Here is a 14,893-nt window from a genome sequence, read left to right as displayed (position 1 = left end):
CCCTCCCTCCAAGGGTTTGCTCTCTCTCTCTCTCTCCTAGGGTTCTCTCCCTCCAAGGTTTGTTCTCTTTCTCCCTCCAAGGTTTGGCACTCTCTCCCTCCAAGGTTTCGCTCTCTCTCTCTCTCTCTCTCTCTCTCTCTCTCCCTCCCTCCCTCCAAGAATTCTCTCCCTCCAAGGTTTGGCTCCCTTTCTCCCTCCAAGGTTTGGCTATCTTTCTCCATTCAAGGTTTTGCGCTCTTTCCCTGTAAGGTTTCTTTCTCTCTCCCTCCAAGGTTTCTCTCCCTCCAAGGTTTCGTGCTCTCTCTTACCCTCTAAGGTTTCTCTCCTTCCAAGGGTTCTCTCCCTCCAAGGTTTCTCTCCCTCCAATGTTTCACACTCTCTCTCCCTCCAAGGTTTCTCTCCCTCTCTCCAATGTTTCGCATTCTCTCTCACCCTCCAAGGTTTTGCTCTCTCCCTTCAAGGTTTCTGTCTCTCTCCCTTCAAGGTTTGGCTCTCTTTCTCTCTCCAAGGTTTCTCTCCCTCCTAGGTTTCTCTCCCTCAAAGGGTTCTTGCTCTCTCCCTCCAAGGTTTCTCTCTCTCTCTCTCTCTCTCTCTCTCTCTCTCTCTCTCTCTCTCTCTCTCTCTCTCTCTCTCCCTCTAACCGGAAGGGCTCATAAAAGATGTGGGTCTTTATCTGTTTTTTGAAGAGTGACAGATTCTGCTGTCTTGATTGAAGTTGGAAGTTCATTCCACCACTTAGGGACAGTTAGTGTGAAGGTTTTGGAAAGGGACCTTGAGCCACGCTGAGTAGGCACTACTAAGCGTCGGTCTTTAATCGATCACAGATTGCGTGAGGGAACGTAAGCCTTCAGGAAAGTGTTGAGGTAGGGGGGTGCTGTATAAGACCTTGGTTGGAACATGAAGCCAGTGGAGGGAAATGAAGAGGGGTGTGACATGGGTCCTTTTGGACTGGTTGAAGACGTGGCGTGCTTCTTAGTCATGAAACTGTAAAGGTTGGCAGGGGAACCTTAATGCCATAATCGAAGCAAATTTGCAAAAGGGAATTCAGTAACAATCTACACTGACAGCAAGTGTACCTTCAGAATAGGACCTTTTCTGGAAGCACAGAAATTTCCTGATTAACTCTGGTACACACATTGCACACCACCAGTTAGTCTCTGAATTTCTGGGCACCATCCTACACCCTAAAGCTATTGCTGTTTGTAAATGTGATGCACATACTAACAAAACTGATCCTATTTATCTAGGAAACGCCCGAGCAGATAAGGTGGCTAAACATGCTGCGACAACTCCACTGCGTAACTGTCACGAATCGTGATAGAGCAGAGATAGGACGGATGCAAGTGCAGGATGAACAGTTGTTTATTTGAAAGGGAGGCACGCAGACAAATCCAAAACGTGATCCAAAACGTAATCCACAAACATGCAAGAGGTCAGGCGATTGGCAAACAGGCATACACGGGGCAAGGCTGGAATCTAGGTCGTGGTCACGGAAAACAGGGTTGATAAACAAAACGAGAAATGAACTATGACGAGGGACTGAAAGCGGATAATCCAGCGCGAACTAACATGGACCATGACTATGACTACGATACGAACTAAACTAACTCTAAAGTATTAATCTTCCGCGTTGTGTGCTGTATATATGCGGTATATATGCGGACATGATCAGCGTCTAAACTGCTAGCAACTGAGAGCAATACAGACCCACGTGAAATCCCAGCCAATGACAGAACAGGGAGGAGACATGACAGAAACATAAACAAAACACACATGTCCAGATGTCATTACGGTCAACAACGGAAAAGCACGACCTCAGCTGGGCAGACAGGCTGAGCGACGACCTCAGCTGGGCAGACAGGCTGAGCGACAACCTCGGCTGGGCAGACAGGCTGAGCGACGACCTCGGCGGAGCATGAGGGCAGAGCGACGTCCTCAGCAGAGCATGAAAGCGGGGCGACGTCCTCGTCAGAGCATGAAGGCAGAGCGACGTCCTCGACGGAGCAGGGAAACAGAGCACTGTACTCAGTAGAGCAGGGAAGCAGGGCGACGTCCTCGTCGGAGCATGAAGGCAGAACAACGTCCTCGGCGGAGCAGGGAAACAGAGCACTGTACTCAGCAGAGCAGGGAAACAGGGCGACGTCCTCGTCGGAGCATGAAAGCGGAGCGACGTCCCCAGCTGAACTGGAAGGCAGAGCGAAGTCCCCTGTAAGGCCAGGGAGAGGAGCGTGGGTCTCCGTGCGGCCAGGGAGAGGAGCGTGGGTCTCCGTGCGGCCAGGAGAGGAGCGTGGGTCTCCGTGCGTCCAGGGAGAGGAGCGTGGGTCTCCGTGCGGCCAGGGAGAGAAGTGTGGGTCTCCGTGCGGCCAGGGAGAGGAGCGTGGGTCTCCTCGAAACAGAAGTGGGGAACGATGTTTGCCGTGGAGCAGGAAGGCTGAGTGACGACTTCAGCTGAACAGGAAGACTGAGCGACATCCACAGCTGGACAGGGAGGCTGAGCGATGTCCACAGCTGGATAGGGAGGCTGAGCGATGTCCACAGCTGGACAGGGAGGCTCTGAGGTCACCAGGTGAAGCTTGGGCGTGAGCGGAACTTGTCTGGGCGTGTCGGCAGACTGGGGCGTGAGCGGAACTTGGCTGGGCGTGTCGGCAGACTGGGCCTTAGGCGGAACTTGGCTGGGCATGTCAGCAGACTGGGGAGTGAGCGGAACTTGGCCGTGCGTGTCGGCAGACTGGGGCATGAGCAGAACTTGGCCGGGCGTCTCAGCAGACTGGGGCGTGAACAGAACTTGACTGGGCGTGTCAGCAGACTGGGGCGTGAGCAGAACTTGGCTGGACGTGTCGGCAAACTGGGGCGTGAGCAGAACTTGGGCAACCAGGTCGGCAGACTGTGGCGTGAGCGGAACTTGGCTGGGCATGTCAGCAGACTGGGGCGTGAGCAGAACTTGGCTGGGCGTGTCAGCAGACTGTGGCGTGAGCAGAACTTGACTGGGCATGTCAGCAGACTGGGGCATGAGCAGAACTTGGCTGGGCGTGTCAGCAGACTGGGGCGTGAGCAGAACTTGGCTGGACGTGTCAGCAGACTGGGGTGTGAGCAGAACTTGGGCGACCAGGTCGGTAGACTTGGGCGTGAGCAGCATTTGGTCATTAGGCTGAGATATTAGCAGAGCTTGGTCAACTGGATCAGCAGGCTTGGACGTGAGCTCAGGGACGTGAGACTTGGCTTGGACCTCAGCGACGGGAGGCTTGGCTTGGACCTCAGGGACGGGAGGCTTGGCTTGGGCTTCAGAGCCTGGAGGTTTGGCTTGGACCTCACTGACTGGAGGCTTGACTTGGACTTGGACCTTAGGGACTTGAGACTTGACTTGGATTTCAGGGACTGGAGGCTTGACTGGGATTTCGGGGACTGGAGGCTTGACTGGGATTTCAGAGTTGAGCTCTGCATGAATTTGCCTGTAGTAGTGGGTAAACGGCAGGGCAGGTTCGCCTGCCAGACTTACCCCCCAGAGAAGTTGTTCTAGCTCGTCCTTCACCTCCGGACTCCTGAATCGCATCATGAATTCCCCCACAAATTGTTCTACACTGTCCAGGTTCCTACAGTGCTTATCCAGTCTGAGCTGCACCCATTGGCAGGCCAGTCCAATGAACCGGGACCACATGAATCGGGGCCATTGCTTCTCCTCTGGCTTAGGGTCTAACAGGCTGGCGAAATAGAATTGACAGTCTACCAGAAAATATTCAGGGGCACCGAAAAATCCGTCAAATGGATCAGGAAACTACATAAATGTCCACTGTGGGAAGTGGACTGAGTCCATAGTGGGGACGGTTGGCGTCGACTTCCGGGTTCTGCGTCTCCTCCGTTCTCCTGCTGCATCCATGTTTCGGCGGAAGATTCTGTCACGAATCGTGACAGAGCAGAGATAGGACGGAGGCAGGCAAGAGAGGCAGGAAAACAAATCCAAAACGTGATCCAAAACGTAATCCACAAACATGCAAGAGGTCAGGCGATTGTCAAACAGGCATACACGGGGCAAGGTTGGAATCTAGGTCGTGGTCACGGAAAACAGGGTCGATAAACAAAACGAGAAATGAATTATGACGAGGGACTGGAAGCGGATAATCCAGCGCGAACTAACTCTAAACATGGACCGTGACTATGACTACGATACGAACTAAACTAACTCTAACGTATTACTCTTCCGCGTTGTGTGCTGGGAGGTGCGCGGTATATATGCGGACATGATCAGCGTCTAAAGTGCTAGTAGCTGAGAGCAATACAGACCCACGTGAAATTCCAGCCAATGACAGAACAGGGAGGAGACATGACAGAAACATAAACAAAACACACATGTCCAGATGTCATTACGGTCAACAACGGAAAAGCACGACCTCAGCTGGGCAGACAGGCTGAGCGATGACCTCGGCTGGGCAGACAGGCTGAGCGACGACCTCGGCGGAGCATGAGGGCAGAGCGACGTCCTCGGCAGAGCATGAAAGCGGGGCGACGTCCTCGTCAGAGCATGAGGGCAGAGCGACGTCCTCGGCAGAGCATGAAAGCGGGGCGACATCCTCGTCGGCGCATGAAGGCAGAACAACGTCCTCGGCTGAGCAGGGAAACAGAGCACTGTACTCAGCAGAGCAGGGAAACAGGGCGACGTCCTCGTCGGAGCATGGAAGTGGAGCGACGTCCCCAGCTGAACTGGAAGGCAGAGCGAAGTCCCCTGTAAGGCCAGGGAGAGGAGCGTGGGTCTCTGTGCGGCCAGGGAGAGGAGCATGGGTCTCCGTGCGGCCAGGGAGAGGAGCGTGGGTCTCCGTGCGGCCAGGGAGAGGAGCGTGGGTCTCCATGCGGCCAGGGAGAGGAGCGTGGGTTTCCCCGAAACAGAAGGGGGGAACGATGTTTGCCGTGGAGCAGGAAGGCTGAGTGACGACCTCAGCTGAACAGGAAGACTGAGCGACGTCCACAGCTGGACAGGGAGGCTGAGCGATGTCCACAGCTGGACAGGGAGGCTGAGCAATGTCCACAGCTGGACAGGGAGGCTGAGCAATGTTCACAGCTGGACAGGGAGGCTCTGAGGTCACCAGGTGAAGCTTGGGCGTGAGCGGAACTTGGCTGGGCGTGTCGGCAGACTGGGGCGTGAGCGGAACTTGGCTGGGCGTGTTGGCAGACTGGGCCTTAGGCGGAACTTGGCTGGGCATGTCAGCAGACTGGGGCGTTAGCGGAACTTGGCCGGGCGTGTCGGCAGACTGGGGCGTGAGCGGAACTTGGCCGGGCGTGTCGGCAGACTGGGGCGTGAGCGGAACTTGGCCGGGCGTGTCGGCAGACTGTGGCGTGAGCAGAACTTGGCTGGGCGTGTCGGCAGACTGGGGCGTGAGCGGAACTTGGCTGTGCGTGTCGGCAGACTGTGGCGTGAGCGGAACTTGGCTGGGCGTGTCAGCAGACTGGGGCGTGAGCAGAACTTGGCTGGGCGTGTCAGCAGACTGGGGCGTGAGCAGAACTTGGGCGACCAGGTCGGTAGACTTGGGCGTGAGCAGCATTTGGTCATTTGGCTGAGATATTAGAGCTTGGTCAACTGGATCAGCAGGCTTGGACATGAGCTCAGGGACGTGAGACTTGGCTTGGACCTCAGGGACGGGAGACTTGGCTTGGACCTCAGGGACGGGAGGCTTGGCTTGGACCTCAGGGACGGGAGGCTTGGCCTGGACCTCAGGGACGGGAGGCTTGGCTTGGACCTCAGGGACGGGAGGCTTGGCTTGGGCTTCAGAGCCTGGAGGCTTGGCTTGGACCTCACTGACTGGAGGCTTGACTGGGACTTGGACCTTAGGGACTTGAGACTTGACTGGGACTTGGACCTTAGGGACTTGACTTGGATTTCAGGTACTGGAGACTTGACTTGGACCTCAGGGACTTGAGACTTGACTGGGACTTGGACCTTAGGGACTTGAGACTTGACTTGGATTTCAGGGACTGGAGGCTTGACTGGGATTTCAGGGACTGGAGGCTTGACTGGGATTTCGGGGACTGGAGGCTTGACTGGGATTTCAGAGTTGAGCTCTGCATGAATTTACCTGTAGTAGTGGGTAAACGGCAGGGCAGGTTCGCATGCCAGACTTACCCCCCAGAGTTGTTGTTCTAGCTCGTCCTTCGCCTCCGGACTCCCGAATCACATCATGAATTCCCCCACAAACTGTTCTACACTATCCACTTTCCTACAGTGCTTATCCAGTCTGAGCTGCACCCATTGGCAGGCCAGTCCAATGAACCGGGACCACATGAATCGGAGCCATTGCTTCTCCTCTGGCTTAGGGTCTAACAGGCTGGCGAAATAGAATTGACAGTCCACTGAATGGGCCAACCGAGAGGTGGGCCGTTTTCTACATACTTTCTGTTCAAACAACCCTGAAGTTTGGGCCCAGTTCTTACCATGGGCTGAATATGCCCATAATTCATTACGCCACTCTGCCACACAAATCACTCCATTCCAGTGCATCATAGGCTACTAACCACCACTGTTCCCATGGAATGCTAACCTAACTAATTCTTCATCAGTTGATGAATGGTTTCAAAGGAGTGAAAAAGTTTGAGAGAACACCCATCAATGACTAGAACAAACCTGGAGATGACCACACAAGACCTTTGCCGCCCACAATCATGTAAAAAAAAAAACTCAATTACAGATATATTAGTCCATCCAAGATCAACAAATGAATCAATGAACTCATATATAGATTAAAATTACTGGCACATCTCCCCATCCTTCCACATCTCACTTCTAATAATAATAATAATAATAATAATAATAATAATAATAATAATAATAAACTTTATTTTTATATAGTGCCTTTAAAGCAGCTTCTCAAGGCATTTTACACAATAATAAAATACCAAGAAAATACACATAAAAACACAAAACATACAAAAAAAGCAGACTTACATACAAAATGGTTAAAGCCATTAAGAAAAAGGTAACCTAAATAAAACGAAATCTGACCTAAAGCCAGTTATACCCGGCCCTCTTGCTTCCAACACGTCCACCACAATCCTACCAGCCCCCTTGACATCAAAGGCCAGCTTCTGGTTTACCTGGTAAAAACCATCCTGAACTGACGTGGCAGGAATGGCCGGCTGGAGTATCTCATAGACTGAAAGGGTTACAGGCCAGAGGAACAATGCTGGAAACCCGCACAAGGCATTCTAGATCCAAGCCACCCAGTACACACTTTGTGAAGTATATGCACAGTTACCGTGCGTTCTGTCATTACCAGGATTTTATCTTATGTTTGATTCTCCCATTTTGACCCATTCTTCTGTCTTGTGTTTTTGTGAATTTGTGCCTTGCCCAGTTCAGTCTGTTTGTTGATCACCTTCTGCCTGTTTTTTGACTTTGAGTTTGCGTTACCCGTTGAATTATCTGTTTTGGTATTTCCAATAAACTGCTATTTTTACCTGCGATTCCATCCACTTTTCTTTCATCAAGCTGACAGATGTCTCATTCACATGCATCTTCTGAATCACTGCTGATGACGTGTTACTGATGTGTCAGTGATGTGCTGAAAAATATCAGCCCAAATGGAGATCAAATCTAGGGAGTGTTTCAGTCTCTGTAATCACCTGATAAGACTGATACTAATAGGTGGCATAAATCTGGCCCCATAGTCTGGCCCCTGTTTAATCTGAGCTAAACAGAAATCAGCCCCAGTCCCACTTTTTTATATCCATCCATCCATTTTCTGTACCCCTTATCCTACAGAGGGTCGAGCTTGGAGCCTATGGCAGGGAACAAGACAGGGGACACTCTGGATGGGGTACCAACCCATCAAACTCATTCACACACTCCGAACAATTTGGAAGTGCCAATCATCTTACTGTGCATGTCTTTGGACTGGGGGAGGAAACCGGATTACCCGAAGGAAACCCTTGAAGCACAGGGAGAACATGCAAACTCTGTGCACACAGGGTGGAGACAGGATTGGCGCTTCAAACCATGGAAGTGTGAGGCAAATATGCTAATCACTAAGCCACCATGCCCCCACTTCTTCATATCCATCCATCCATCCATCTTCTACCGCTTACTCCTTTTCAGGGTTACAGGGAACCTGGAGCCCATCCCAGGGAGCATCGGGCACAAGGCAGGGTACACCCTGGACAGGGTGCCAGTCCATCGCAGGGCACAATCACATACACACTCACACACCCATTCATACACTACGGACATTTTAGACATGCCAATCAGCCTACCATGCATGTCTTTGGACTGGGGGAGGAAACCGGAGCACCCGGAGGAAACCTCTGCAGCACGGGGAGAACATGTAAACTCCGCACACACAGGGCCATGGTGGGAATCGAACCGACCCTGGAGGTGTGAGGCGAACGTGCTAACCACTAAGTCACCATGCGCCCCCTCTTCATATCATTGTGTGTAATTTTCTTATGACCAAAGGTGGTGCTGTTGCGCATAATTCCACAAAAATCTGAAATAATCTGCTTTAAGGCATTTGTTCACAGCCAATAATATGGTGTACATGCCAAAATTAAATCTTTTATTGCTGTCTTTTTAACTTTTAAAGTCACAGGGATTAGCCCTGTTGTAGTCCATTCATCCCAGCCTCCACTTATATAGTTTATCCAGCTTTTCAACACTGGACCAATAGAGTACAGCAAAAAGCCATTGCTGTTACTCAAACTTTAATAGTTTTGTGCTATCCATACATGATCATGCCAAAACTAAGGTACTTCTGTGCTTTTGTGTCTATGCTAAGCTTCATTTACAAAGAAATCATGGTGTTTTACCAATGTATGCATTTTGTTATTTACTGACTGAAAAGGTTTTGGGGGAAAAAAACCTTCCCTTTAGTTTACAAACGGAAACGGTGACAGTTCCAGTGTACTACTACAGAGGTTTTTATAGAGTATTTTAGAAATAACCTTCACCATGGAATGTAGGTGTTTTACCAGAATATATGATTTGCATAAACACTGTGTTTATTGTCACCAACAACTGCCTTTAATCTTCAATTATAAGTGAGTGTCTAGCTGACAGACATATTTTCTGTTCTTTTCTCAGTACTCAGAAGTGTGTGGAAATTCTTGATCAAGGCAATCACACATACGAAGAAATAAAAAATAGCTTTATTTTGAAAAACACTGGAGTATTTCAATAATGTCCAATGGTTAACATGCTGAAGTAGGCATGATGTTAGCATAGTACTATTGTGTATTTAGTATTTCATGCTAAACAGTACATCAAAGGAAAAAAGAGGACTAGCGCAAACAAAAATACTAATCTGAATGCACTTACTTTTCCATAGGAATCCTGGATGCTTCACCGGTGACCTAACTTACATTTAAAAAAGTTTTTTAATGTACAGCTTAAATATTATACAAATATATGACATTCATATTAATTTTTTGTCAGCATTCATCCTCCATACCTAATGAGTAAGCCTGTAGCAACAGTGGCAAGGAAAAACTCCCTGAGACATGAGGAAGAAAATATTAAACAAACCAGGCTCAGCTGGGTGACACCGGATTCTGGGATTATAAATCATTACTCTTCCAAATATTATCAAGTGTGTTGAAAAGCTATTCAGCATGAGCATATTGTGATATCACCCCATCAGTGAGTGGTCACACCAGTAACGACATCAATAATGTGAGAACGGAAGGTGATTTCAACTGTTATCCTTAATTTACAATTCGAGTGGAAAAAACTGGTTTGAAAAACAGTATAAAATGTCTGAGCTGATATTGTTCGAGGTTCACCTTGACTCCGATGTACCCAAAGTGCTTCATGTACTTTGTCACTGCTACACTGCAGTAAAGTTATTCTTCATTGTGATCTCCAACATCCTCACAAATTTGTTACATCTCTGACAGTTGAATAAGATTCAAATGATTTTTTACCACTTCCATCCGTCCCCTATTCCCACACATGTATCATAATTTTGTCCACAGAAACTATGATGATTGAACTAGAGTTAGCAACTAGAATTCCCATTAGCAAGGACTGTCATGACATCACTGTCAATCCATTCAACTGATAGAAAGCCAAGTTATGACACTATAAAGACAGGTAATTCAGATCATACTGATTCTCATACATGGTCAGGAATGCCATTGGTGTCCTGTTTTTATTTGTAAAGAAAGAAAAAAAGTATTTCTTACTACTTTATTCGTTATGTAAAGCAGGCGATTCAAATAATAATAATAACAGTAATAAATAAATCATGAAAAAAATGTTTATTCTACAGAGTGTCCTAAAAGTCTCCATACATCGGGAACTATGTTTGCCAGCACTACGTCGGTTGTGCCTTCGTCACTGGATGTTTGTGGATGGCCATTCTTGCGACAACATTGTGACAGCTCCTCGATGCAGCCATGAGAATAATTTCAATACATTTTGTCAAACGCATTCTTAAAGGCTATCTGAAAACAATATATATAATATAAACTAAGTATGAAAAATTTTGGAAGACATTTTGCTAAAAAAAATGTTTTTAATTTCCCTGTGTATTTACATGTACATTTACATTTATGGCATTTGGCAGACTCCCTTATCCAGAGCGACTTACAGAATGCTTTAAAGTCTCTATCAATAAATACAGCCTGGTGCTGGCTCACTACATCACAGACTAAGAATATCAGTCTAAAAACTCTGTTGGGGAGGGTGTATATAAAAAACAGACAGACCACACAATTTTCTTAAAGTGCTAATTTAAGTACTTCAGGAAGAAGTAGGTCTTTAGACGTCATTTGAAGACTGTGATTCAGCTGTTTGGATATTTAGGGGAAGTTCATTCCACCACATAGGTGCCAGAACAGAGAAGTGTCTTGATGCATGCCTTCCTTGTACCCTGAGAGATGGTGGCACAAGTCTAGTGGTGCTAGAGGATTGGAGGGGGCATGGCTTAGCATGGGATGTGATAAGAGCTTTGAGGTAAGTGGGTGCTGGTCCATTTTTGGCTTCGTAGGCAAGCATCAATGTTTTAAATCTGAGGAACGGATTTAAAAGGAAGCCAGTGGAGGGAGCGTAGCAGTGAGGTGATGTGGGAGAACTTAGGAATGTTGGATACTGATCATGCAGCTGCATTCTGGATCAGTTGCAGAGGTCAAATGGTGCTCAGAGGCAAACCTGACAGGAACGAGTTGCATTAGTCCACTCTCGAAATGACAAGCGACTGAACCAGCACCTGAGTGGCCTGTGTTAATAGAAATGGATAAATCCTTGTGATGTTGTAAAGGAGAAATCAACATGAGCGCATTATGATTTTTTGTTGTTTTTGTTGCTCATAGTAGAATCATCTTTACTGATTTCAGACTGAGAGTGAACAGGACTTAGGGATTGGCTATAAAAAGAGGCCCATGTAAACACAAACAAGCACAAAACAATAGAAACCATCACAGAAATACCACTACAAACCATCAGTTGTTAACTATTAAAACATTACCAAATGGTTTCCTTTATGTAGTATTAAGGACGTAGGTACTTAATGGTATCCACTAGGCATAACATGCCACCAGTAGAAAGCAACAAATTACCATTAGAGACCTTCAGGGACCATTCCCATTATAACCATTAAAACCATTACAAATTGTGAGGGTTTCTATTGTTTTCTTCAGCAGGGACCATAATGCATATAATGCAGTGGTGCCTGCACATGTCACGGTTTAAACAATTATTTTTGATCATATTCTGCATATTTTCCAGGTTATTTGTACAAATTAAGAAATAAATAAAAAAAAAATTTAAATTAAAAACAGCTATTACGCCTTTAATGTACTTTCCAGCGTGAAGGTTTCGTGTTTCTCCTTTCCACCAGGAGATGGCGCTCAAACAACAACCAACCCGTGAAACAAACACGCTGAAGAAGCAGAGTGACTCAAATGGAGGTGGTTTCGTTTTAGTCGCCTAAAAGAAAGCGAACGGTTCGTTGTGTTAGGATTTAAAAAAAAAAAAAAAAAAACACTCATAGTTATTATTAAGAGTACGCTACTATGGAGAACGGCGAGTGCAGTGGCCAGGTGTCCACAGAGCCTATCAGGACTCATGATTTTTCCGAGAAGGTTTTGGAGCAGATGGTGCATTTCCATGTGATGAAGCTCACCGGGGGTTTTTTCCTCTGGATCGGCACCAGTCCTGTCCTTTCAAACCTGGCGGTTTCGATGAACAGCAGATTTGTAAGTTACATGCCAGTTGTTCCTGAAAAAAAAAAAAAAACAAGACGCCATTTTAGTTTTGTTTGGTTTAAGCACATCATGAGTTTACCTGCTAAGATGCTTCTCTTATCTCTTATCTAATATGCTTTCTTCTGAGCTCATCAAATTCTAAAGTTGTCTTGGTTGGTATGTTGTTTTTCTCTTTTTAATCAATACTAGGACTCCATGCCTTTGTCTACTCTGGTACTAGGAGATTCATCAGACACGACCCCAACTTCCCTAGCACAGAGACTGAGTAAGAGTTCACCACACTATTACTTACACCATAACATTAAAACCACCTGCTTAATATTGTGTAGGTACTCCTTGTGCCACCAAAATAGCTCTGACCCATCGAGGCATGGACTCTGCAAGATCTCTGAAAGTGTGCTGTGGTACCTGGCACCAAGATGTTATCAGCAGATCCTTTAAGTCCTGGATGTTACAAGGTGGCACCTCCATGGATCGGTCTTGTTTGTCCAGCACATCTCACAGATGCTCGATCGGATCGAGATCTGGGGAATTTGGAGGCAGAGTCAACACAGTGATCCCTTTGTCATGTTCCTCAGCCCATTCCTGGAGAATCTTTGCAGTGTAGTAGGTGCATTATTCTGCTGGAAGAGGCCACTATCATTAGGAAATACCGTTGCCATGAATGGACGTACTTGGTCTGCGACAGTGTTTAGGTAGGTGGTACTTGTCAAAGTAACATCCACATGAATGCCAGGACCCAAAGTTTCCCAGCAGAACATTGCCTAGAGCATCACAGTCAGTATGTTTACATGGACAACAATAATCCAATATTAACCCAATTAAGACGATACTTTGATTAAGCATGTAAACAGCAATTTTTTTTACTACCTTTATCCGATTAAAGTCATACTCGTAGTAAACACAAATGGAATTAAGACGTGTGGAGTATTCCTGTTTTAGTCGCATTATCGTCGTGTATTACAGACATGTACACACCTTAATCACACTATTAACGTCGTGTGGGAGTTTTCACCGCATTTTGTGACAGGACACGTACACACACGGCAGTGCTCCACCGTTTTACGGCAAACAAGAGAGAACAGCTGCGTCTGAAATCGCGTACTTACCTGCTATGTAGTAGGGGAAATACATGTGGTTCAGTTACTGTATAGTAGGAAAGTACGCAGTTTGGGACACACCCACGGCTTCAAGCAGTCGTCAATTTGCACTTATAAAATAATAAATAATTAACTGCACTTGAGGCTTTCATAAAATTTAAAATAAAAACACCCAAATACGGTACCATAATGAAGACCAACTGTATGTCGATACGTGAAATTCTGGAGGAACGTTGGACGGCGTGGTGCGGTGACGTAATGACGTCTGCCGTTACTCCATCTATGTTCTATAACATGTAAAATGGGTACATGAAAGGAATATTCTAAAAGCGACTCATGTAAACACTTTAATCACAATATTGTCTTATTCAGAATAAGGTCAATGATTAGATTATTGCTGTCCATATATTCGTAGTCATAATCACTGCCTCTGTCAGCTTACCTTCTACCCATAGTGCACCTAGCCATCCACATGCTGTAATAGAAAACGTGATTCATCAGACCAGGCCACCTTCTTCCATTGCTCCATAGCCCAGTTCTGATGCTTACCGCCCATGACCCTGTCGCCGGTTGTCCTTCCTTGGACCACTTTTGGAAGGTACTAACCACTGCATAAAGGGAACACTCCACAAGACCTGTTGTTTTGGAGACGCTCTAACCCAATCATCTAGCCATTACAATTTGGCCCTTGTCAAAGTGACTCAGATCCTTACGCCTGCCAATTTTTTCTGCTTCCAACACATCAATGTCGAAGTGATTGTTCATTTGCTACCTAATATATACCACTCCTTGACAAGTGCTATTGTAATGAGATAATCAATGTTATTCAATTCACCTGTCAGTGGTTTTAATGTTATGGCTGATGGGTGTATAAATTTAAATTCAGTTAGTTGTCACTTTGTTTCTGCATGTTGGTTTTGTTAATGTTATAACAGCTAATTTTTTTTTCCTAACGTTTCTCAACTTGCAGCAAAGAAGACCAAGAAGCAGGTGTTTGTGAGTTATAATCTTCCAGTGACCGACTCCAATTTAACGATGTTAGTGGAGAACCGAATAAAAAAGGAGATGGAGCTCCACCCTGACAAATTTTAACTTCTTTCTACTGTGTATTTTTCAACGCTGCATGTTTTGTACATAGTTGAACTAATAAATGTTAACCAAATACCCATCTACCGGATCTCCTCTCATGTTTATACTGCACTGACAAAGAAATGAATCCCAAAAAACCCTGATACATTCTTTCATGACTATACGCTTAGAAATCTTTATTTACTGACAAAAAAAAAAATTGTTATTCAAATGTATTTATTCACAAATGGTATGTCTTATAAAAATGAACAGTGGAAAGGATACATTTCCATGAATTTCACTGCATATACCTGCATATTACTGATGAGAAACACTATTGAACAGTGGTATAAAATAAGTACATTTCAATCATGGATTCACACCTGTCATATCAAATGACCATTTAAATACCATTGAACATTTATTTATCTTTTGGCCAGCGAGTTAAAATGAAGTATCGATTCACATCCTGATCCTGGAAATTTCTTTACATAATTTGGATTTGTCACATTGAGCACACTTGTTGAAATCGAGTCCAATCTGTG

The 14,893-nt window shown here is 46.2% G+C and overlaps 1 protein-coding gene across 1 annotated transcript; it reads left to right on the top strand.

Annotated features, from left to right (window-relative positions):
* Positions 1-11,863: 11,863 nt before the first annotated feature.
* Positions 11,864-14,446, top strand: psmg4 (proteasome (prosome, macropain) assembly chaperone 4). The gene is given in 3 exon segments (NM_001200707.1): positions 11,864-12,171; positions 12,370-12,445; positions 14,251-14,446. Coding segments are annotated over 3 exon segments (381 nt in total). The 5' UTR covers positions 11,864-11,988; the 3' UTR covers positions 14,373-14,446.
* Positions 14,447-14,893: the final 447 nt, after the last annotated feature.

Source organism: Ictalurus punctatus, chromosome 2, assembly GCF_001660625.3.
Source record: "Ictalurus punctatus breed USDA103 chromosome 2, Coco_2.0, whole genome shotgun sequence".
NCBI lineage: Eukaryota > Metazoa > Chordata > Actinopteri > Siluriformes > Ictaluridae > Ictalurus > Ictalurus punctatus.
The sequence above is the reverse complement of the archived record's forward strand: the minus strand, read 5'-3'. Positions and strand labels throughout refer to the sequence as shown.